We start from the raw sequence: 25,116 nt of genomic DNA, 5'->3' as shown, positions 1-25,116 counted from the left end.
AAAGTGAGATTTTGAATTTTTGGTAGAAAGTACAGATATTTTTTGAGTTATTCAGCCACAAGGAAAAGAAATTAAGAAGCCCTAGATAGAATATAATATAGGCATCTTAATATACGCATCTTTTAGATTTGCTTTGGTATCATGAGACCTTTTTTGGGGAGGACAAGGGGAAGCAAAAGTCTCTCTGGCTTATGCTTAGTTATGCTTTGTGACTAAAAATCTCAGTACCGGTGTAGTCTAATGGATGTTAATGTAAACTGGCTTTGTTTCTTGAGTGTCTACATTTTGTGGGGTAAATGTTTAGTGGTTTGGCTAACTAAACTATGTATCATCCTAGTAAGCTGTAGTGTGTTAGTAGCTATTTTATCTTATCACGATGGTATGTGCAAGGCTTCATGTTCTCTTAGCCTGAGAAGAGTAGGAGGTGGTGGTCTTAAAGAAGAAAGTGGCACAGGTAAACACAAGTGAAAACTGTTGTGTTTTTGAAGCAGATAAAAGCAGAGACTTTGAAGCCTGGTGTATTTTCTTACTATTCATTCATTATAATGTTTACAAAGGAATATATCATTTCACTTAGGAAAATGACTACATTCATTCATACTTTGAAGATGGAGATGACTTTGGAGCAGACAGTGATGACAACATGGATGAAGCAACCTATTAGGCATGAAATTTTTCAAAAAATATTTTTATGCAGCTTCTGAACATTTGGACAGACTTGTTTTGTATTTTATTTCTGATAAGCTATAAGTATTTATGTTTTTGTTTTTTTTGGACAAATATTTGTTACCAAAATATTCAAAACCACTTTGAGTTTACATACTAGTTACCTTACCAATTAGTCCCTGACACTCTGACATTCCTTCTAAACACCTCTGCCATCTCTCTTATGTACTCTCGTGGATTTTTTTCATATTTGAATATGAATGTGCCTAAAGAATTTATGCTCTCTTAATCTGTGTATAGGTACTTGAAATCATTCTTGCTTAACTGCTGATCTTTTATAAAACTATTGCTAGTCATAACGAATTTCTATAACCTGAAAATTGAGATAACAGCACATAGAGCACTTTAAAAACAAAGAAACTTGAAAATAATTTTAGTTTTTACTTTAACATAGTATGTTCTAGACTACTGCATTCTGACTACATAAACCTACCTGAGCTCTTACAAGTGCAGAATTGTGAGATAGAGGTTTTGTGATGGAAAACATACACACAGAGAAAAATACCAAACTGAGCAATATCAAGTTCACAGCTCACGTCTTAGCCAGTGCAAAGAAACTTTCACATGGGGTGAATATTATAAATACTTGAATATGGGACTCACTTGATACTGTATGATATATAAATTATTCATCCCACTGTAATAACTTGGACATCTTCAAATAGTTGGGCTTATGGAAAAACTTGACTAAGACATTTTATTTTATCCTTTATGTAAGTGTGAGATAAGTTCTGGTAATATAAATATCACTGTAGAATGCATGTGTGTGAACTCTATGAAGTATGGTGACCTTTTATGTTTCAGAATACTCAAGTTGTACATTTGATTTATATGAATGCAAAATGAACTCAGGTCATTTTGAAATTAAGATTAATTTTTTTGTTTAACTTTAAAGCTAGCTCCCCCAACTTTATATATTTTGGGGGGAAAAATGCCTAAAAACCTTAGCCTACAAAGACTCTCACAAATGCCAAAGATTTTCAAGGAAATTCATATTATATATTTGAAAAATGATTTATCAATGTTATCTACCAAAAGAAATTATTTTTCTCCTTTGGGAAGATATCATTAACCTGAAATGTGAGAATATGATCCCTACATCCTATTTCTACCTGTACTATTAAACTCAACCTTGAAACTGAGTGTGGTTGTTTATGTGCCTTAGTTTCTCCACGTGTACACAATTTCCTATAAAAGTTGTTTAAATACCAACCAAAATTTACTATATGTATTTATTCTCTTTAAAGATTACTTCTTAATTTACATTTGGTTCTCACCCTCTAAAAATTTATAGTTTGGGAAGTAACTGAAAACAATTTTGAGAAACATGTTTTCCTCACAAAATATAATCTGATTTTCCTATCTTGTATTCATGCAGAAAATTCGAGAAAATGTGTATTGTCTTGTGCTATTTTGCAACATGAGTTTCTCAGGAAAAAGATCACTTTCAATGGCAATACTTTATTAAATAATTCAAGATGGGTGTGAGTACCTGTCTTATTAGTTTAGTGCTGTATTAACCATTTGTGAATTATTTCTTGTTTAAAGGAAATTGTAAAACCAATTTAAGATTCTAAATGGAATACATGAATAAAATAAGCCTTAGAATAGAAACCACACATAAAGTTGTCATTTGGGGTTGATAATTAACATAGGTGTTTTATTCTCTCACCACCTTAGTACCAGAACTAAATACCATTTAGTTCTCAGAAATCTTATCAATATTGTTCTGTTTACCTACTTATTATAAATTTGCAGATAACCACTTGAACCAGGCAAATACACTGAAGGTCATTTCTTTTTTTAGCTTTGAATTTGTCATGACAATTTTAGTCTTGCAGATAGCAGGGCAGCCCCTTGGGTCATCAGCCATCCCCTTTAAGAGCATTCTTTTTACAATGTTAAAGTTAATTGTGAGAACAAGCAGAATTTGCAGGTTGCTTTACCAGCATGAATCTCATTTTCCTGGCTTAAAATCTGAGACTGTGAAATTATTCCATAGGAAAGTGAATTTTATTTTGCAGAGATAGCCTCTTAGATAAAAGTAGTTGTTGAAGTGTCTTTAAAATTGCTATCATGAGCAAAACTGGTTGCTATAATGCTTATTTTTCTGTATTTGTTTACACATTAAATTCTTACAAAATTGTGTTCCTTTGTTTTACAGTAAGATGTTTTATTTTGAACTTATTTAAATGTCTATTTGGTAGAGAAAACTAATTTGTTAATACAGATCTTACCTAGTAACTATCTATTGAGCAGGGATGCCTATTACAGATATTCTTGAATAAACTATCACCACAAACAACAAAACTCTGGGTAATGATTATTTATAAAGGTTGTGAACTGGGCATGCTGGTCTATTCCTATAGTCCCAGCTACTCAGGAGGCTGAGGTGGGAGGACTGCATGAGCCAAGGAGGTTGAGGCATCAGTGAGCCAAGGTGGTAAATGAGACACATACACACACACACACACACACAAATTTGTGATAACAAACGAGATTTGGCAGGCAGTATGATTTAGTGTGATCATTTGAACTTGGGCCGACTTATACTGGATACCAGAGAATGTTAAGACATTCAGATTCTTGTTAAATCCACTTCAGTACCTTCTCATGTACAGTGTCAATGGCTTTGCTTTTACATGGTTAAAATCTCAAGCCCATGTGGTGGCATGTACCTGTAGTCCCAGCTACTCGGGAGGCTGAGCTGGGAGGATCAGTTGGCCCCAGGAGTTCAAGGTTGTAGTGAACCATCATGCCACTGCACTCCAGCCTGGGCAACAGACCAATACCCTGTCTCAAAAACAAAATTAAAAAACAAAACGTCTGTAGTAAAAATTTCCATTTTATTAAAAACATAATTTTAAGGTCAAGATGCATTTAAAAATGGAAAAGAAAACCACAGGGATTATACAAATTCCTCCATTAAATAAAAGCTCTAAAGAACCTTCTCAATTTTTCTGCTAATAATCTTTTAAACAGTATTGTTGAGGTTTTTTGTTTTACGATAAATTAAAATTTACGTATAAATAGGGCAGGTTATAATCTGTAGATAATGACTCATCTACAACTTCATAGCAATTCCTGGACCACACCTTACCAGATCTTACCCTGAGGAAAATCCTTCAAAGAACATTCACCTAAAATGTTTTATCTATGTCTTACAAATAATCCAGGGTATTTTGCTTCACTGTGGCAAGTGGGAAATCTGAACTGGTAAACCTTTGTCAATCTGTTCTATCTTACATAATATCCCTATATTAGATAGTTTGAAAGTGGAGGAGAAAAGGTTTGCTTTATTCAATTAAATTCACTGGCTTCCATTCCAGATTGAATAATAGAAACTTTATTACATGTTGCAGATCTTTCAAAATATGAAAAATAAGGGGCAAGAAATTTTAAAAACTGGTTTTATACATGTACATGCTAACATGTTCTACAGTTACATTTGTATAAAATACATTATACAAAAGATTTATAGATTTTGCATACATAAAAATTAAAGCATTCAGATATTTCCATGATCTAACAGTGCAATATGCACATATGTGGAAGAAAATACTGATTACCTGAGCAACATTTCTGTAACTCAGATTAAGAATGAATCCAAACAGTGCACCATTTAAATACATACTTTAAAAAACTCCACCTTTTACTGTGTAACGCTGACTGGATCCTTTACTCGTATTTCCAACTAGGTAATTTTAGAAGTAGACACTTTAAAAAAGAACTAAGTAGTGGTTCGTTTAAAGAACTCTTCAGGACACTGAACCAAGCAGTTAGAACCCAGAAAAAGAAAAGCTGTAAATAAGTCCTTTGGAGAAGATAATTTAACATGAGTCTTTTAATGTGAGCAGCAGAGTCTGTAACCATTTTAACATATCTTTGAAAACATGAACCCCATAACTTTCTAGGAGTGGGACAACAAAAAAATTTTTATTTTAAGGCAGACTTCATAAAACTATCAGCTTTTTCTTTATTTGCTAACTACCAAATTTTAAGTGAACCAAATGCAATGATTCTGTTGTTACTTTTACACTGCATACAAGAGCATGCGTGCGTGTAGGCACACATACACACAGACACACATGTAAAGCTGCAAATTCAAATAAGGGTGTCAACACAAAATCCACAATATTAAACAATAACTGTGCTTGTTAATTAGTTATACAGGGTAATTTGCATTTGATACCAACTTACATTAGTACTCCTTAGAAACTAAAATTATTCCAAATGTATTCAACGCTTGGAAAATTTTTTTTCTTTTCAAAACCTTAGAACCATAATTCAGTATGTAACCTTTATATAGAATTACATGTAATTCAAATTATATTCAATTAATTCAACATATAATTTAAATATAGAAAAAAACCTGCCTGATTGTGTTATAAGGATGTATATTTCCTTCGAAAAGGATAGTCTGCAAGACAAATGATTTTTAATCAACAAGTACACAGCACACTTTATGCCTTTTTAAAAATAAATTATGTATTTTGGAAATCAAAGTCATAACAATTTCAAAGTACAAGTAACAAAAAAGGAATCAGACTATAATTTCATTAATTTGATGTAAACAAAGTTCTTCAAATGACACCTGGCCGGTTTATCTTAAAATAATCTGCATTTTCTTCCTTAAAACCTCATTTTTCAGCAGGCTTAATAAATACAATGTAAACTGGCCAGTTAAAACACTGAGCATAAATTATATCACACTCTTCAAGATGCTGAAGGCACGTTAAAACAATTTTTTAAATGATTAATTTACTAAAAGAATCAATTTGCAACTTCCCTATTAAACACTTTTTGGTAATTGTCTAAGGTCCTCTAATATCTGCAAGCTTTAATGTTTGACTTTTCTTTTCCTGAAAGTATATAAAACTCTATTTGCCATAAATATTTATTCATGCCACTTTGTATCAAGATTGAAATTTGAAATATATAAAATGACTGATCAAAAGCTTGAAACATCAACAATTAGGAAATAATGCCCAGAAAATGAGGTGGTATTATATATCTTTAAGTATATAGTTTATTATATACAAAACAGGCAATCCAGACTCCACCAAATCTCATTTCTAGTGAAGAATCATTCTGGTTACATTTTTAAAACACATATTTTTAAAGATTAAATGATGGAATCAGTATGCAAATGCTTCTTACTTAGCCAGACTGTAGCTGACTCAACAGATCTTAAAAAGAGGCATATCATGCCCTTTCAAGCAATCTATACACCTTTGGCCTTTGTTTCCCAATTTGATGCTATATATATTGTTCAGGAAAAAAGTCTAAATTGGATATTTTCTCTCTGAAAAACAGGTTAAGGGATTACTAAATAATTTGTCGGTCACTGAAAATACAAAAGACCTCTACTCGCTTTTGTTTAAGGAACCATTTTCTTCAACAGACCTCAGAGGCAGTTTTGACCCAATTATTTGTGCTTTGATGGTCAAAGTGGAGACAAATTTGTATAGCCTATGTAACGAATCTTATTGGACCATCTGAAATAATGCTTAATTTTAATTCTAAAACTTGTATTTACTTAAAAAAACAGTAAGGCATTAAATGTAATTAAGGCATGTTACTATATGTTACAGCAATGATTTATCACAGTATGTAAGAAATTATTTCCTAAATAATGTCAATAGATACATGTTTAACATATTTTTCATCAACAAAACTTTTATTAAAAGTGCTTTCAGATATCAGAGGCAAATATAATCACTTTAGAAACAGACGCATAGAGGTGAGGTTAAAGGGTCTGTCTTGGAGAAAGCATTCTTAAGACAAAAATTAGTTAGGTCTTCACCTAGTCCAGTGTTCTACTGACTTCCCAACCATAACACATTATTTTGGGGGTCTTCAAAATATTTCATTTCTCGGCCTTTGTTGTAGGAATTATAATTTACCTTCCCCTTTCTCTTTGTACATATGTTTTCACAGCACATGTGCTAACTGTATTTTTTAAAAGTTTCAAAGTGGTGTGTTAGGTATGCTACCATGAATAATTTTAGAATCAAATATTCTTGCAACTGAGTATTTTGGGGGTTCATAGTAGTAAATTTTTTCAATTGCAGTCATCTGATGCTATCATTCTGCATCATAAATTTCACATTAATAAACTTTTAAAAAATTACTTAAAAAATAAAATTTAAGCATTCATCTTAAGAAAAATGATATACCTTCCAAGTTAAGAACTTCCTAAACACACATTTAAATTCACTTCTGCTTGAAACACTGACACACCAGATTTATGGATCAACTGCTCTTAACATGAACAACTAGTTGCTCAAAAATTTTCAAAGTATGAAACCCTTTTGTTAAAAACAAAAGCATCCTCAATCTCTCTAAATTCTGCCTTTGAAGCGATTATTGGATTTAACTATTCACCACATTCCAGATGCACGTGAACACTAACATTTAATTATGAGCTAATTGCTATGTTTCACGTTGAGCAGCAGGTGACTGAGAATCTTGACTATACAGTTTATGATCATCTTGTTGGCCGAAGTGTATTCCTTTAGTTGGAGCAATTCCATTTTCCATTTCTCTCTGCTGTGATGGTGGTGTGATTTTTGAATGTAAATGTGAAGAATCCACTGTTGAATGATGACTAACATCCACTTTAGCTAAAATTTCATAATACAATAAATAAAACACTGGTGTTATTATACCTACTATCAACATTATCACTACAGCTGTCCACCACCCTATTCCCCAGTCTGCTCCATAATAGGGATCTTTACGTTGAGTGTTTTTGTTATCAGGTTCAAAACGTATTTGTTGTGCTGTTAAGGCCGATACTACCTCATTGAGGTTCTCTCTCTTATTGTCTGTACACTTCACTATTTGTTCTATGTCTCGGTCTACTTCTTTCAAAAAGCTACCAGCTGAGTCACTGTAAGAAAGAGAATCATTAGCTGGCAAAAGTTCCAGTTGTTCAGAAGAGTATTGAACAGATGAATGACGTGAAGTCTGTCTTCCTTTTGGAGGACAAAGTGTTTCAGTCAAGGAACTGAACTTTTTTACTGGAATTTTGATAGATCTAAGGGCAAAAAAGTCTTGATCACTGATGAGATTGTTAACTCTCTTGATATCTGCTACCTGTAAAAAAAAAAAAAAAAAAAAAAGAAAAAAGAAAAAAAAGGCAACATACAACTCAATTCTAAGTCAAAATAAAAGTAGCAATACTCATTCATCCCAGTTACTTTTGGAGGGAAAAAAAGTTGAATTCAATTATTAGTAGTATTACGTTACACCCAGAGAGATTTTAATTTTATTTGTAGATGAGAATTCTACACCACTTTAGATCTACCACTCTTAGGAAATCACCAACTACTTTTTACTATCACCCATATATATTAGTAACACTAGTTAATGCAATTTAAGTAGATTCTAGAATCCTTTGCTGTTTCCCTTTGTGCATCATGCATAAATACCACAGTCCTTATGCTTGGAAACAATTTGCGAAGGAAGGATTATAAGCAGTTATGTTTGTTTCAGTTTGAAAAATGGAATATAGACAAATGCTGTCCAATTAAAACCATCATATTTTATCAAAATTAAGATGCCATAACTCTAAGTTGCAGCATTATTTTACGTATCCCTAGGGGAAAAAAAAAGCTTCATCAAAAACTGAAGATGCCACCATTCCAATTTTAAAGATGCTAAAATGCATGGAAAAGCATATATAACTTAGAATTCAAAAAATTGGTAATTTATCCCCCTCACTTCTGAAGCCATTTTCCCCCAAAACTTCTCAGTGTAAATTCATTATTCAACTACTTTCAAGATTACTCATAAGCTTTTTCTCTTCCTCCACCTGTTTATATATCCCATCCACTGTGAGATAACTTGTCTGTATATCCTATTCCATTGTGTTGGGGGAAGAGGAGTGTTTGTCAAATTATCATTTGGTATGCCAGGCTCTCCCAGCATCTATTAGTCCCATTCATTTCCATCAATGCTTTAATCTAAGACCTAATCATGTATCACCTTATTGATGTCAGAGAGATAAAGTGGGTCTAGTATGAAGCTTAGATTTCTGGTTTGGTCAACTTGATGGATGATGGCATTCACTGAACAAATGGAGTACTATGGAGGGTAAGAAGAGGATGAATGCAGATTTTAGACATGCTGAGTTTGAGGTGCTTGAGATAAACAAGTGGAAGATGTTCAGGACAGAGTTGTAGATATATGTCTGAAATTCAAGAATGATCTCTGCTACAGATACAGATTTGTGGACTATCAGCAAAAATGTAATTGAAGTCGGCCAGGCATGGTGGCTCATGTCTGTAATCCCAGCACTTTGGGAGGCTGAGGCAAGTGGATCACCTGAGGTCAGAAATTCGAGACCAGTCTGGCCAACATGATGAAACCCTGTCTCTACTAAAAATACAAAAATTAGCCAGGCATGGTGGCGCATGCCTGTAGTCCCAGCTACTCGGGAGGGCAGGAGAATCACTGGAACCCAGGAGGCAGAGGTGGCAGTAAGCCAAGACTGTGCCACTGCACTCCAGCCTGGGCAACAGAGGAAGACTCTGTCTCAAGAAAATAATAATAAGGCCGGGCACGGTGGCTCAAGCCTGTAATCCCAGCACTTTGGGAGGCCGAGGCGGGTGGATCACAAGGTCAAGAGATCGAGACCATCCTGGTCAACATGGTGAAACCCCGTCTCTACTAAAAATACAAAAAACTAGCTGGGCATGGTGGCACGTGCCTGTAATCCCAGCTACTTAGGAGGCTGAGGCAGGAGAATTGCCTGAGCCCAGGAGGCGGAGGTTGCGGTGAGCCGAGATCGCGCCATTGCACTCCAGCCTGGGTAACAAGAGCGAAACTCCATCTCAAAAAAAAAAAAAAAAAAAAAAAAAAAAAAAAAAAGAAAATAATAATAATTTTAAAAAGGTAATTGAAGTCAAAGAGTTAACGGAGTCACCACAAAAAGCCCGGGAGAACAAAGCAACAGGAAGATCCCTAAGGAGCGCCAACATTTGATGGGTATGCCAAGTAACAGAAATCTACAAAGGAGATTAAGAATGGCCAGGAAGGGAATATACAATAGTGGTTAAAAGCATGGATAACTGGGCTTGAAGCATGACTGTGATACTTTCTAGCTGTATCACCTGGGGCAAGCTGTTAAACCTCTTTGCCATTCAGGTTCCATACCTGCAATATGGCAGTAGTAATACTACCTACATATAGGGTTGAAGTGAACATTAATAATTTAAATTTTGTAGGACACTCAGAACAGTGATATACAGTATGTTATATAAAAGTTAGCTATTATTAAATGTTAATAGTAGGAAAACCAGAAACCTGAAAAGTCAAGGTGGTCAAGCAGAGAGAGTTCTTTAGGAGGGAGTAGTGAACAGAATCAACTGTAGATTCGTGATCAACTATGATGAAGACTAAAAGAAGTCAAGCTGGGAAAATTCTCTTCGAGTGTATGTGTAGGAGGATTAGAAGGAAAGGGCTGAACAACAACTAAAGATGAAAGAGTAAATAAAAAGGGTGTTTTATCCTCTTACTACCTTCACACAGTTTTGTCTTACAGTAAATGAAGATTCACTGAAAACCCCAAAGTTTGACCCCATTGTCTTTAAATGCTCTTTTGCTTGGTATTGTGTACTCTTACTTCTTAGTATTTTTTTGGAATTAGTGTTTTCAATGTTTAGAATCTAAGTTATCTGTGAATATCCCCATAATGATTTCTATGCTATGCTAACTTCCTTTGTTGCATTCAAGATTCCAACCTTGGACTTTTTATTCTCATCAGTTGTATCACTGACATATTTTTAATAATTCTTAAGATTATTTCTAAGTGGAATACATCACTTATGGTATTTTTTAAATGATAAATCCTTTTATAATTATAAATCCTTTTATAATTTTTTTCTGTTGCTTATGCTACCATCAAAAAGGAGCATTGCTTATCTTAACTGATTCTGTTATCACCTTTCCCACTATATAGTGGCTGATATGGTTTGGGTATGTCCCCTTACCCAAATCTCATTTCATCTTGTAAACTCGAATGCTGCAGATGGGGCTTAGGCAGGTGATTGGATCACGGGGATGGATATCCCCCTTGATATTGTCCTGAGTTCTTGTGAGATCTGGTTGTTTAAAAGTGTGTGGAACATCCTCCCTCACTCACTGTTCCTCCTGCTCCAGCCATGTGAAAATGCCTGCTCTGGCTTTGCCTTCCACCATGAGTAAAAATTGAGGTCTCCCCAGAAGCAGATGCTGCCTGCTTTCTGTATAACCTGCAGAACCATGAGCCAGTTAAATCTCTTTTATAAACTACCCAGTCTCAAGTATTTTACAGCAATGCAAGCACAGACTAATACAGTGACCAATGCCATCTCTCCTCTAATGTTAAGCTAAGCTCTTTCATCATTCTCATTTCACATAAGCAATCAGCTGATATATCCTGTGCTTTTTCCCAATACATTTTTAAACAATTCTTTTCTATCCTTATCACAAAAATTTTAGTCTGAGTCCCGATCATCTTTATTATTCCAGTAATCTCTTTATTGGATCCCCTTCAATTCATCAGCAGGCCCCTCCGCTATTCTGTATCACTCCTATTAAATCCTTAAATTGTGTTCTCTTACTATATAGATCAAACTTTTCCATTCTTTATCACTCCTGTTAAAACCTTACAATTGTGCTCTTACTGTAGGGATTAAACTTTTCCTCAGGGTCTCAAAGCACTTCATCCCAAACAGTCTGTGCCACTCATTGCTGAAATACCTATGAAAATTCCCTTTGTTGTTTACCATATTTCCTCCTTGAAATCTTCACACCACTGAAACATGTCCTTTGCACCTCACTGGAAAAATGACCTTTTTATTTTTGAGATGGCTCTGTGGCCCAAGCTGGAGTGCAGTAGTGTGATCTCGGCTCACTGTAACCTCCACCTCCCGGGTTCAAGCAATTCTCCTGCCTCAGCCTCTGAGTAGCTGGGATTATAGGAATGTGCCAGCATGCCCAGCTAATCTTTTTGTGTTTTTAGTAGAGATGGGGTTTCACAATATTGGCCAGGTTGATCTCAAACTCCAGAGTACAGGTGATCCACCTGCCTCAGCCTCCCAAACTGCTGGGATTACAGGCGTAAGCCACTGCACCCAGCCAGAAATATGACCTATTTTTAATTATTTAGATGGTATGTCAGATTTTCCTAAGAGAATTCTCTAGGTTTATTAAAAGAAAGCTAATGTCTTTCTCTTATAAAACTACTGAATCACACTCTTCTCTTGGATCTGTACCTTTATGTTTTTAGTCTTGTCTTTGATTTCAGAGTTTATTCCACTATTTACCTTCTATGATATATTCTGTAATTTATTTCTCAATGGTCCTATTTCTCTATGAAACATTTACTCACATGTTTATTTGCATTCAGAAATAAACTTAGGTATTTTCTGATTTAATAACGGCAGGAATTGCTGTTGGCATACATGAGCAAGGTAGGAGGAAAAAACTACCCAGCTCTTAAACCACATCAAAAAATTCATTTTAATAAAATATTTTATTAAATTTTAAAATCAAAATTTGTAGTACATTTGTTTTGATGAATTGTGAATTGTAATAAAAATATGAATTATTGCAGTAGTTGCAAATGTAGAAAAAACACAACCTCATGACCATAATTTTTTTAGAATGCAATATAAATTTATATATATACATATTTATACAATATAAACTTATAGACATGTGTGGTCCTATTGCAGAGAAGTATTATAGGTAGTCAATAAAAGGTTTTTCAATTCTAAAAATAGTTCATATCATGAAAAATTTGGGAGGAAGATGAAAATATTAATGAGAAAAAGGAATGATATAAAATCTCATGCTTTTAGAAAAGAACTCTCATACATACGGACACTTTACACTTTTTTGTTAAATACAGATTTCAGGTAGCAAATCCAAGTGGTATTTAGAATTCTGTGGATGCATTTAAAGAGCACTCTAAAAGTCTTATTTTTAAATGTCAATACTGACAACATTCTGAAAATTATACCCTTTGTAACTATTTTAAGTCATGAGGAAGAATTTAAGAAGTTTGCTTAAAAATGTGCAAGGAGGTACAGGTACATAGTACATATATTTCAAATTCTGTTGGGAGTACGAGAACAAAAAGGTCAAAAACAAATGTTCTAGCCATTTTCCATATCAATGAGTTTGAGGTCTTAGGAGGATATAAAAATATTCTGCTAGCCAGGCGCTGTGGCTGACACCTGTAATCCCAGCACTTTGGGAAGCCAAGGTGGGTGGATCACGAGGTCAGAAGTTCAAGACCAGCCTGACCAAAAACCGTGAAACCCCATCTCTACTAAAAATAAAAAAAAACTAGCCGGGCCTGGTGGCACGCGCCTGTAATCCCAGCTACTCAGGAGGCTGAGACAGGAGAATCGCTTGAACCTGGGAGGTGAAGGTTGCAGTGAACCAAGAGCACGCCTCTGCACTCCAGCCTGGATGACAGAGTGAGACTTCATCTCAAAAAAAAAAACAGAACAAAATACACACACACACACACACACACACACACACACACACACACACTGCTAAGGCCTCAAGATGGACATAATGACACAGATAGAAAATGGGTCCAAATAGAGTACAGTATCTATTAAAATTAAAAATACACCTTTCAGCCAGGCACGGTGGCTCACGCCTGTAATCCCAGCACTTTGGGAGGCCAAGGCAGGCAGATCACGAGGTCAGGAATTCAAGACCAGACTGGCCAATGTGGTGAAACCCCATCTCTACTACAAAATAACAAAAATTAGCTGGGCATGGTGGCTCGTGCCTGTAATCCCAGCTACTTGGGAGGCTGAGGCAGGAGAATTGCTTGAACCTGGACCTGGGAGGTGGAGGCTGCAGTGAGCCGAGATTGTGTCACTGCACTCCAGCCTGGGCTACAGAGTGAGACTCTTATCTCAAAAAATAATCATCATCATCATAATAATAATACACCTTTTTCTTATCTAGCAATCCCATTTTTGGGATTTATCCCACAGAAATAAAGATACCACCATTTAAAGATATAGTTGTGATGATATTTGCCACACAAGGTAAAACACCAAGAAAATCCTGAGAATTAATAGGGCAATGGCTTAAAAATATTGGAACATTAATAATATGGACATCATATAACTATTGAGGGATGGTCATAAAGGTGTCCATGATACACTAAATAATGAAAAATGCAAGTTGCAGAATAATATGCATAATAAAACCACTTTTAAAAACAGATGACTAACTCCCCAAGTATGTACATATAAGTAAATACTTATGAGTGCAAAATAAGGTACAGGAAAATGCTAAAGTAATTATTTCAAGAAATTGGGGCATGGAAAAGCTTTTCCCAACGTATTTCCACATTTTCTTACCATTTGAATAAGATGATAAAATAGTTAAGTGTTTTTCAACACTGAAATTCGTGGATTTGGAAATACACAGAAATTGAGGTATTCGCTTAAAATTTTAAAAAGTAAACATCTACAAATGTGACACAGATTTCTATGCAAAGAAGAATAAGAGCAAAAATTGGAGAAAGGAATAAACAAGGTAAAAAAATGACATGGAATTTATTTCAATGTGGGTAAACAAATAATTTAATCTGGATTGCATTAAAACTTACCGTACAACAGTACTGAAGAGCTATTGCATTTAATGTATCTCCTTCTTGTATATCTTTTGTTAATACGATAATGTCATCAAGTCTATCTCTTGATGTACTTCTTCGGACTTTCTCTTTTCCTCTGGATCTAAGCTCATACACTTCAGCATCCTCCTCCAACATATCACTGTCTGAACAATTTCCAAATGCATGTACTTGACCACTCGACTGAACTCCTGGAGGGGGAAAACTTCGATTCTGATGCCTCCCTGCCATAATGTTAAAATCTGGAGAGGAAGAAAGAAAAAGCAGAGAAAATTTTGGAATGTAGCTGATCTAACTGACTGATTTGCATGCATCGTACATTCAGGACACAATCTTGTTTTTGTTTTAATGGTTTTAGTTATTTAAACGTTTAGGTTCAAGGTTTTTGTTTTATTTTTTGAGATGGAGTCTCACTCTGTCACCCGGGCTGGAGGGCAGTGGTGTGACCTTAGCTCACTGCAACCTCTGGCTCCCAGGTTCAAGTGATTCTCCTGCCTCAGTCTACCAAGTAGCTGGGATTACAGGCGCCCAACACCACGCCTGGCTAATTTTTTTTGTATTTTTAGTGGATACAGGGTTTCACCATGTTGGCCAGGCTGGTCTTGAGCTCTTAATGTCAGGTGATCCACCTGCCTTGGCCTCCCAAACTGTTGGGATTACAGGCATGACATGAAGCCACAGATGGAAGATACCACACCTGACATTTTAGATTTCAGATTAGGAATGCTAAACCTGTACAGGTATTCTGGTAATGTGCTTAGGTGCCCTGAACACATTATTTTTTTCACTGTATTAATAGTATGTCATAGTTTTTTGTTGTTGTTGTTTTTTTACTGTTAAGTACTTATGTGTACGTGTAAGAAAATGATTGCTTATTAGTAGCATATAAATTCAGAGTTAGGAATGCTGGTGATGCCAAACAACCACAGATTTTCCACAAGGGTGGCTAAAATAGTGACACTTTGCCTGCTTATGGTTCCAGGTACAAAAACTTTTGTGCACAAATTATATAAAATTACCTTCCAGCTATGTGTATAAGATGAATATGACACACAGATTTCGTGTTCAGACGAGTCCCATCCCCAATATATCTCATTATGTATATGCAAACATTCCAAAATCCAAAGAAATCTGAAACACTTCCGGTCTCAAGCATTTCAGGTAAGGAAAGCTCAACCTATACTCTCTATATAGGCATGTACTTACCATAAAATGTTTTGAAACTATTTAATATAGTTGAATCCAACCCTTAAAAACCATTTTCTAATGGCAATATTGTAATGCTTTAAAAACTCAAGAGTTCCTATTAAGATAACACGGATAACTAATAGCTATATGTTAAGTAGATTATTTCAACTGTTCCCTGAAATGCTACATTACTTATTACCAAAAACTAGGATTCCTAACTTGACAGCTATGAAACTAAAGAAAACTATCGCATTTTATATCTCAAAGGCAGTTTTGAAGTCATGATCACATTTTTTCCTCCAAGGATAATGGTTTTATTTCCACTCACTTTTTTTTTCTTTTTTTTTGAGATGGGAGTCTCACTCTTGTTACCCAGACTGGTGTGCGATGGTGCAATCTTGGCTCACTGCAACCTCTGTCTCATGCATTCAAGCAATTCTCCTGCCTCAGCCTCCAGAGTAGCTGTGATTGCAGGCACCAGCCCCCATGCTCGGCTAATTTTATTTTTAGTAGAGATGGGGTTTCACCATGTTGGCCAGACAAGGCTCGAACTCCTGACCTCGGATGATCCGCCCACCTCAGCCTCCCAAAGTGCTGGGATTACAGGCATGAGCCACCACGCCCAGCTCCTAGTCTTTTTTTAATCTTGTGTCTTTAATCTAGGGAATGTCTGTGAATCCTGTGGATTCCAGGCAAATTTTATACATGAGTATATTTTTCCGGGGAGAATATTACTTCATATTCTCAAAAGGCATTCATAATCAAAAAATTTAAGACTCAATATACAGCAATTTACACGTGGCTATACCGACCTACTTATGTTGTCCCTTCAGACACTTTCTCCCTAATAATTTGTTCTTACAACTTCAAAAATTGGCTTAGTACAGCTAACTGAAAATCACTAAGCAATGCACCAAAGCCATTTTAGATATTTGTTTATATCAACCTCTCTCCACGATATATTTCTAAATAATAATTTAACGGTCAGAATTTCACCTGTCTCACTATCTCTCCACTCCCCTTTATAATGAAATGGGGGCAGCTGACTATCATATTACAAAACTGGGTATTCTGAATGATCAAGAACTGGCGGTGTCTCTAACCGAAATGAACAAACTGACTCAGGTAATCACTCTAGTCAACTACTCGGAGATTAGAAAGCACATAATATTGGCCGGGCGCGGTGGCTCAAGCCTGTAATCCCAGCACTTTGGGAGGCCGAGGCGGGTGGATCACGAGGTCAAGAAATCGAGACCATCCTGGTCAACATGGTGAAACCCCGTCTCTATTAAAAAAAAAAAAAAAAAAAAAAAAAGAAAGTACATAATATTTAAGTCATCTGGCTCAATACTACTCACTTGTCTTAGTGCAGTAAAAAGGCAGAACTCCCTCTTCAGAAACCTGGAACAAGCTTGCATTCTAGATTACAAGAGGCCACAAAACAGTGTTAAAGCATTCATCAGCTTACTCTGTAACTGAAAATGCTTTCCCAAACATCTTCGTACTATAGAAGATGTTTTGCCTTGACCTTTTTTAAGCAGGGAGCAATAAGAGGGTCACAGGGCACAAACCAGAGCTGCACCGGGACACAATCAAAGTCACCTTATCCGCTGCCAGGGCCTATTTCGTTTTTTAAAACTTAATTTCCTCCCCTCCATATTCCACACGTCAAGTTTTTCTGTCCCTGCTATCAGCGAGGATTACGTCTCAGATTCTTCTGTCACAGCATGACACTTGAATGATATGAAAAGATGTCGTCAGCTCATGTTTCATGCGAACATAAAGTTGTGGGAGAAATGCAGTGCTTGGGTGGGAAAAGAGCTGCCCCGGTTATCCAGCAGGTAGGCATCCTTCCTCTGAGCCTCAGTTTCCCCGACAGCGTGACAAGGGGGCCTGGCGGAGCTGGTCTGGAAGTTCTTTCCTGCCTTAGGGGTGTCCTCCATGCGGGCCGAGCGCCGCCCCGCTGCCCCCACCACACCTGTGGCCGAGGGCTCCGCGCCTTCTCCAGTGAGAACGCAGCTGGGGCCCAACCCCGCCAGCCAGGCCCAGGCCACCCTCACCTCCTGCCACCATCTTTACCTGTCCTGTTAGCAGGGGGCACGTAGCGAGCAGACTGCTATCAGTTCCGCCGCCGCCGCTGTCCCGGGCAAGTTCATGGCCGAGCCTCCGCTTTCGGCTGACCCTATCCGCCTCCGCCTCTGCCTCCGCCGCCAACGTCTCCGCCTTCCGGGCCGCACGCCGCCGCCACGTCCGCAAACCTGCGGTGCGTCATCGCGTCAAGTGGGCGGAGGTGGGAAGGGGCGGGGGAGGAGGCGTGGGGCGAGCCGAGGACAGGGGAGTCCAACCGCAGGTCCCCGCCCCGCACGCAAGCGCAGGGACTCCGCCAGGGCTTGGGGGCGGGTCCAATTCCCAGCCCCGCCCTTGACTCCCTTCTTTCTCCCCAGCCGCCTCACTCCTCTCGGAAAAGATCTGCTGGACAAGGCAGCGGAACTAGCCCGCGATCCCCGGCTACTTGCTGGCTACGCCTTTGTTCATGGTGCTGGCAGAGACTGTTGGGGGCGCACTGAGGCCGAGGCGTGGCTGAGGATGTGTAGGGGAGCTGTCCTGCATATTTTTCTTGTTCTACATCTTGAATTTTCTTTAGGGTGGGGAAGGACACCTCAAAAGCACTGTTGACATCACGCTTTCAGAAAATTGCAGCATGCTTCTTACGCTTTTCATGCTGAAGACTCTAGACTGCTGCAGAAGAGGCAAAATACTGGCGAGAAACCCTTGGGGGACCGGGGACGAGGATTGAAGGGGTTGTTGCAACCTTTGTGTTTATAGGTGAGGAAAGTGAGCCACCTAGAGTCAGGCCCCGGGAAATGCTTTCCCTGGCTCAAGGAGTCAAGGGCGTCAATAAATTGTAATCTAACTTCTTTTGGTTTGAAAATTAACTGAGTCATTTGTAGTCACCTTTGGGATCTATGAGATATCAATTTGTTAAATAACAAACTCATGACTTCATACAAGATTTTTATCACAAATTTACTAAATGAGTACGATAATGTGTTTGAATTAATATATTACTTTGAATGGCAAAACTCGCAATTACTTTTGCACCAACCTAATGAATGAAAAGCATTTTAATAAGTCTGATGTCTCTCAGTGTTGACATGAGAGACGTTACACTTTGACGACTATGCTAACTGTTACGACAATATCCATTTTAGGCACAAATAGCTGGGGGGCAGGGACAGAGCAGTGCTTTTCAGAATGTCTGAATATTTATACATGATAAAGCCTTTGAAGCTTGGTTTTAAATTGTTTTTCAAAGGGTATGTTTTTGGTTTTCTGGGAAGTGCCTCTGCAAAGGTTAGGAGTTTTGCATTGCAATAGTTTTCTTTTATTTGCAGGGATAGGCACTGTGCTCCCCAGTGCCACAAAAATAACTGCAAGAGAATACTTTTTTAAAAGGTTGTCTGAGTTGTTCTGTGTGTTGTTGCCCTCATGACACCCCTGTCTGTAACCATTTATCACTAAGACATTTTCTCATCAGCAGACAAAGGACGTATTCCCTACTTGATATGTAGGACTTCAGCTGCTTAGCCCTCATGAATGTTAATGGGAATACATCCTTCTTCCTGCCTATAGGTTACTTTTCTTATTTTAATGTCAATAGACAGCGGAATTCATGTGAAAGCCAAAGTAATAGATTTCAGGCACCTCTATAGGACCGATATCTGTATCCTTCATACAAATAACTTTCTCAGAGATATCTGCATGCTCTTGAATCATTATTTGTATTTAACAAAGCTGCAAATATTAAACTTTTTATTGAAATGTTAAGAATCTGATTATATTTTATTATTAGAATATACAAAAGAAGCAGTTAGCATGAATTTTGGCCAAGGTCCAAAAAGCCAGCCAGTAGGAACAAGTATTTTGTCTTTGAGAAAAAGAATGTCCCCAGTGCTCAGCACAGTGAGAGGATTTTTAGTGTTTTAAGATCTTATCTGACACAGTTTCTGTTAAAAGGCTATAGATGAAAGAATATGCCATTTCTAGGAATATATGTTTTAGTCACTAACATTTAGATTTTGTGAGTTGTCCCAGAGTAGAAGTTGTACTGAAGTGAAAGTGTAAATTGATGCAACCTGTTAGGCAATATCTATCAGAATTAGAAATGCAATTGACTGAACTACTACATTGCTAAGTAATTACCTTTGATTTACTTACAGATACATATGTGTAAGATTTAACAGATATTTTCAAGAATGTTTGCACAGTAGTAGCCAAAATCTGAAAACATTCTAAATGTTTATCAGTAGTTGACTGATACTTCTGGTACATTAAAACAATCTAATATTATACTTTGGTTCAAAAGAGTGAAGTTAATCTGGCATATGCTGCTTTATTCTTTCATTTACCTAAGAAGTTTTTGGTGAAGAAAAACAATGCTTAAAAAGATAAATTCCCCTTACTTCTAGAGCTTGCATAACTGTAAGCATACAGAAGGATCTTTAAAATGTATTATAGTATATTTTAGGAAGAAAAAAATAAAATAGGAGGTATGATGTTGATTCTGTGGAATAAATTTTAAATATACATCTCCCATCCTACCCCCTGTACCCTGCCGACACACACACATACACATTCACACACATATGTATCTATGCAGGGAGATGCATTTAATTTTTCCATTAGGAAAGTTACTCAAGGAATTTTAACAGCGGCTAAAAAGGACTAGACATGGCAGGGGAGTAGGCAGGAGATTTTGTCTTTTCCTCTTAGAACTTTCTATATGGACATAATTTTTATTACTGCATGCCTTTATTATAATATTAAGAATTGGCCGGGCGCGGTGGCTCAAGCCTGTAATCCCAGCACTTTGGGAGGCCGAGGCGGGTGGATCACGAGGTCAAGAGATCGAGACCATCCTGGTCAACATGGTGAAACCCCGTCTCTACTAAAAATACTAAAAATTAGCTGGGCATGGTGGCGTGTGCCTGTAATCCCAGCAACTCAGGAGGCTGAGGCAGGAGAATTGCCTGAACCCAGGAGGCGGAGGTTGCGGTGAGCCGAGATCGTGCCATTGCACTCCAGCCTGGGCAACAAGAGCGAAACTCCGTCTCAAAAAAAAAAAAAAAAAAAAAAGAATTAACACATTTTATTTTTAGATAACTGGACTTGTTTATTCTGGAGTTAACCTATAGTTAACCATCCATGTCTTAGTCATTCCTGAGTGTGTTTGTACTATGCATACAAGTGACGAATGCCTGGAGAAAAAAAAAACAGATCAATTGTCTTATAAATCAAAAAATGAAAGGCTAACAAACATTGAATTCTTTTTACAGTTTTTCTTGATTTTCCTCTGTCTGATTTCTTTCAACCCTGCTCTTTTACTCTCTGCTCCTTCCTATTATTCCTATTTCTATCCTCTTAGCAGCCTTTTCTGTCCAGTTTCAACTTTTCAGAAGCAGAACTAGAAAGAACTGTTGGACAATAAGGAAATACCTAAACTAATCTCAAAAGAAGTTAAAATTAGATTATTGAGTGAAACTTTTAAAAAACCTCCCACATCTCTGATCTTCAAACAACCTATGTAGAGAGAAAATTTTTGTGTCTCTCCTCTCGAAGTTTTGGAAAAAACAGACTGGGTGATTTGGATACATTCTGCTAGCAGATGTACCCATATAACCTCTCTCATTGCCTTTAATCCTGTGATTTTTAAACAGTGCTTATTATAATCATTATTTGCCATAACGTGGATAAAAGAAGAGTCTCATATACTTCAGGAATCCATAGCTGTTTATAAATGCTAGTAATTAATTCATGGATGCTAAGCAAGACTTGAAAACAACAATTTTCCAGTCTTCATCCATGCAGATATGATGAAAACTAGCCTCATAAATACTATCCTTACACTCTTTAGCTAGGTGGTTGGTACATGTAGGAAGGAATAGTTACATGTTTATATTTAATTAGACTATAATTTGATATGCTTTGTTTCTCATGGTCTTTATAATCACTACTATCACATAGGCAAATCAGTGCAGGTGAATGTCCACAGAACCTGCATCCTGCTTGTTTTTGTGCCTACTTCCCCAGAGATTTAAGATAATAAGGCAGAATGTAATTAAGTTCACTAAACTAAAGGAAAACCTGAGGCATGACCCAGGTTTTGGGTGATGGTAGATGGTGATCACCCAGAAGTGGAGAGCAGGTCAAAATGGAGGACAGAGAGTGGACATCCAGTTCGATATCTTAGGGCTTCAGCAGTGCATTCACACAACCAGGAAAGCTAGGGAGTGGGGAAGAGTAAAAGGAGAATGGAAGAGGCAACAGCATCTTCTCTTTCTAATCTAAGTCTTTCCAGATAGAGACCACTTCTGTGACAATCCTCAGCTTAGTCAACACTATCTATCTGACAAAACCAAGCAAGAATTTCAAAAGGAACACTTCCATGCTCATATAGAGTAATAATGAGGTGTACATACATACCTAAAATAAAGGTAGTTGCTTATCTGACAAAATATAGACAGAAATTATATCTCAACAAATGTTAATTAAGCAGCAGCTGTGTTTCAAATCCTATTTTAAGAACCAGGGACACAGTGAATAAAGCAAATAACTTCTTAGAATTAAGGGACATGCAATGAGCAAACAGACCCAAATCTTTGCCCTCTCGGAGCTTATATTCTTGTGGTGAAAGATAAAACAAAATAAATAAATGAAATTGTGTTAGATGGTGATATGCGAATGGAGGAAAACTAAATAGGGTAGGAAGCTACAGTGTTTGGGGATGGGGGAGAGTCTCTACCCTATGAAAATTCTCTCTCCCTCAGAGAGGAACTGTGCCTAGAGTACTGGAGGAACAACAAGGATGGCGGCATGGCTGGAGCAGATTGCCCAGAGAGGGAGCTGTAGGAGATGAGGTCATATGGAGCCAAATGGGATAGGACTCTGTCAGCCATTACAAAGACTTGGACTTTCACTCTGAGCAAGATGAGAAACCATTGGAGGGTTCTGAGCAGAGGAAGTCACCATCTACCTTTTAAAAGGATCCCTAGGAAAATTAGGGCAGCAGCGGGAGATCAGTTAAGAGGAAATCTGTAGTTAACTCAGGCAAAAGGGAAGATGTCTCGAATTAGAGAAAAACACCAAATATCGCACTGATTTGGATTAAAAATACTTGATTTAAGAATATTTTTTCAAAGCCTCCAACTCTATGAGGATGCTCAATTTTAGTTTTAAAGAACTTTCTCGCTAGTTTCTTCTTGCATACTTTGATTAGTGACTCTGTAGCAGGGCCTCTTTTCCCCATTAATTCCAAATAAGCCAGATTTACCACTGTAGCAATTTGTTGGATCTAAGTAAAATTTCCGTTCTGCCCTCTCACCATGTTTTCTTTTATTTACAGCTAAGATTGAGCTGAATTTTTTCCCCCTTCTTCCAAGCCTTAATCCTATCTGGCTTCTAAATCCCTTCAGAATTATTTGAAGCAAATAATGCCTGCTGATTTCAAAGAACATTTTACACTTGGACGTACTTGCTTGAGGTATATAGCAAGCATAGTGGAGGCTTCCTTCCTTTCCATGCAGAATAATATGTTTGGCAGTTATGTGTACTGATCAATGAGCAATCTTAGTAAGAAACATACAGAAGCTCATTTCTTTGATTTGTTGTTTTGAAAAGTACTTACTTTTCATTGGAGTATTTTTCAGTTTTAAATCTAATCTGTTATTTTGTAGAATAATCAATTTATACTAGTTTAAACTTGATTAAAACTTTCCTTTTATTACCCTGTCGTCAAGATCATACTATAGATTTGGTTATAGATTGCATAACAATATAAATTAACACCTGTTTTATAAAGATCTCTAATTCAAAAAACTAAAATAAAATAAAGATGTCTAATTCTATTGTTTCAGTCAATTCATTGAAAGATAAATATTACTCCAACAATCCTCTAAGGAAAATTTCTTGTGTGTTATTCTTGGCTATGTGTAAGATAATGTTTATGGGCTTTATATTTAATGCCGATTCAATGGAAAGCATTATATTTTAAAAGAATGACTTTTCTGTATACAACTATTAGAATTGCTTGTAAGGCAAAGCCATAAAAGCATTGCATAGTCTATTCTAGTAAAATAGATATGCTAGCCTTTTTGCTTTATTTGGTTTTAGCAACTGAATGGGATAGAGTTTGGAAATGAATACGGTAAAAATACACAAAAGGATGTATAGTAAATTCTTTTCTCCCCCTGCACTGTGTTACCTCCTATAAGACTTAATCACCTTTTTCTCAATATCTGCCTTTACTCATTAAAATTCTAGTTTCATAAAAACTACAAGTAGAGACTGCTGTTGCTGGTTGTATGTGTGTAATGAGAGCATTCAAATGCATTGCTAAAGGACTGGAAAACACCAACAAGTAGATCACGATAAGAATAGTAACATCAACCTCTTCCAACATTTCTAAAGTTAAGGCAGTCTGTGCAAAACTGATATTTTGATAACTATACAAGGTGTTTTCAAAGTATGATCTGAGGACCTCTACCAATCCCCAAGACTCCTTCATAGGGCCCTGAAGTATTTTCACAATAATTCTAAGAAGTTATTTGCTTTATTCACTGTGTTATCACTTGCATTCAAGTTATTCTTGTACATAGATGAGGCCACGGGGAGCCAAATGAGATAGGACTTTGTTGGCCATTGCAGGGACTTTGGCTTTCACTCTGAGCAAGACGGTAAACAACTGGAGGGTTCTGAGCAGAGGAGTTCATCATTTACCTTTTTTTTTTTTTTTTTGAGACGGAGTTTCGCTCTTGTTACCCAGGCTGGAGTGCAATGGTGCGATCTCGGCTCACCGCAACCTCCGCCTCCTGGGTTCAAGCAATTCTCCTGCCTCAGCCTCCTGAGTAGCTGGGATTACAGGCACGTGCCACCATGCTCAGCTAATTTTTTGTATTTTTAGTAGAGACGGGGTTTCACCATGTTGACCAGGATGGTCTCGATCTCTTGACCTCGTGATCCACCCGCCTCGGCTTCCCAAAGTGCTGAGATTACAGGCTTGAGCCACCGCGCCCGGCCCCCATCATTTACCTTTTAAAAGGATTTCAGGGGAAGGTTAGGGCCGCAGCAGGGAGATCAGTTAAGAGGCAACTGCAGTAACTCAGGCAAAAGGGAGGTTGACTCAAATTAGACATGAACACCAAATACCACTTTAAAAATGTTCCTTGATTAAGCAGTAAAATATATTTATTGTATTAAATCTCAGTCCTGGAGTCTGGGCACAGTGGCTTACATTGGTAATCCAGCATTTTGGGAAGCTGAGGCAGGTGGATCACCTGAGGTCAAGAGTTGAAGACCAGCCTGGCTAACATGGCAAAACCCCATCTCTTTTAAAAATATAAAAATTAGCTGGGCGCGGTGACATATGGTTGTAGTCCCAGGTACTTGAGTGGCTGAGGCAGGAGAATTGCTTGAATCTGGGAGGCAGAAGTTGCATGTCACTTCACTTCAGCTTCGGTGACAGAGTGAGACTCTGTCTCTAAATA

The 25,116-nt window shown here is 37.2% G+C and overlaps 2 protein-coding genes across 6 annotated transcripts in view; one reads left to right on the top strand and one right to left on the bottom strand.

Annotated features, from left to right (window-relative positions):
* The window catches only part of POLR3G (RNA polymerase III subunit G), a 43,674-nt gene extending 37,594 nt beyond the window's left edge, over positions 1 to 6,080 (top strand). For all 4 annotated transcript variants that reach the window (XM_039464949.2, XM_010340511.3, XM_003920764.4 and 1 more), the window contains one exon: positions 578 to 6,080. In XM_039464949.2, the coding sequence (XP_039320883.1) occupies positions 578 to 664 (87 nt within the window). In that variant the 3' untranslated portion in view covers positions 665 to 6,080. The remainder of the gene's footprint in view (positions 1 to 577) is intronic.
* A 305-nt stretch (positions 6,081 to 6,385) lies between these two features.
* On the bottom strand, positions 6,386 to 17,830 carry LYSMD3 (LysM domain containing 3). Of its 2 annotated transcripts, XM_010340504.3 has the most exons (4): positions 17,654 to 17,828; positions 16,933 to 16,993; positions 14,363 to 14,628; positions 6,386 to 7,827 (listed from the first exon to the last, which is right to left on the bottom strand). In XM_010340504.3, exons 3-4 carry the CDS (start codon positions 14,615 to 14,617, stop codon positions 7,162 to 7,164), a joined length of 921 nt encoding a protein of 306 aa, XP_010338806.1. In that variant the 5' UTR covers positions 14,618 to 14,628; positions 16,933 to 16,993; positions 17,654 to 17,828; the 3' UTR covers positions 6,386 to 7,161. The 2 variants fall into 2 exon arrangements, with proteins under 2 accessions (XP_010338806.1, XP_003920810.1); XM_003920761.4 differs by lacking the exon at positions 16,933 to 16,993 and having other exon boundaries at positions 17,654 to 17,830.
* Positions 17,831 to 25,116: the final 7,286 nt, after the last annotated feature.

This window comes from Saimiri boliviensis, chromosome 1, assembly GCF_048565385.1.
Source record: "Saimiri boliviensis isolate mSaiBol1 chromosome 1, mSaiBol1.pri, whole genome shotgun sequence".
NCBI classification, from domain to species: domain Eukaryota; kingdom Metazoa; phylum Chordata; class Mammalia; order Primates; family Cebidae; genus Saimiri; species Saimiri boliviensis.
This window is presented reverse-complemented; position numbering and strand designations above follow the sequence as displayed.

Bases quoted from the DNA above. Each gene is read 5' to 3' on its own strand.
- LYSMD3 (XM_003920761.4), bottom strand. From the start codon at position 14,617: ATGGCAGGGAGGCATCAGAATCGAAGTTTTCCCCCTCCAGGAGTTCAG. The intron at 7,828-14,362 runs GTAAGTTTTAAT...TTTTTTTTACAG, and splicing joins CTCTTCAGTACTGTTGTACG to GTAGCAGATATCAAGAGAGT.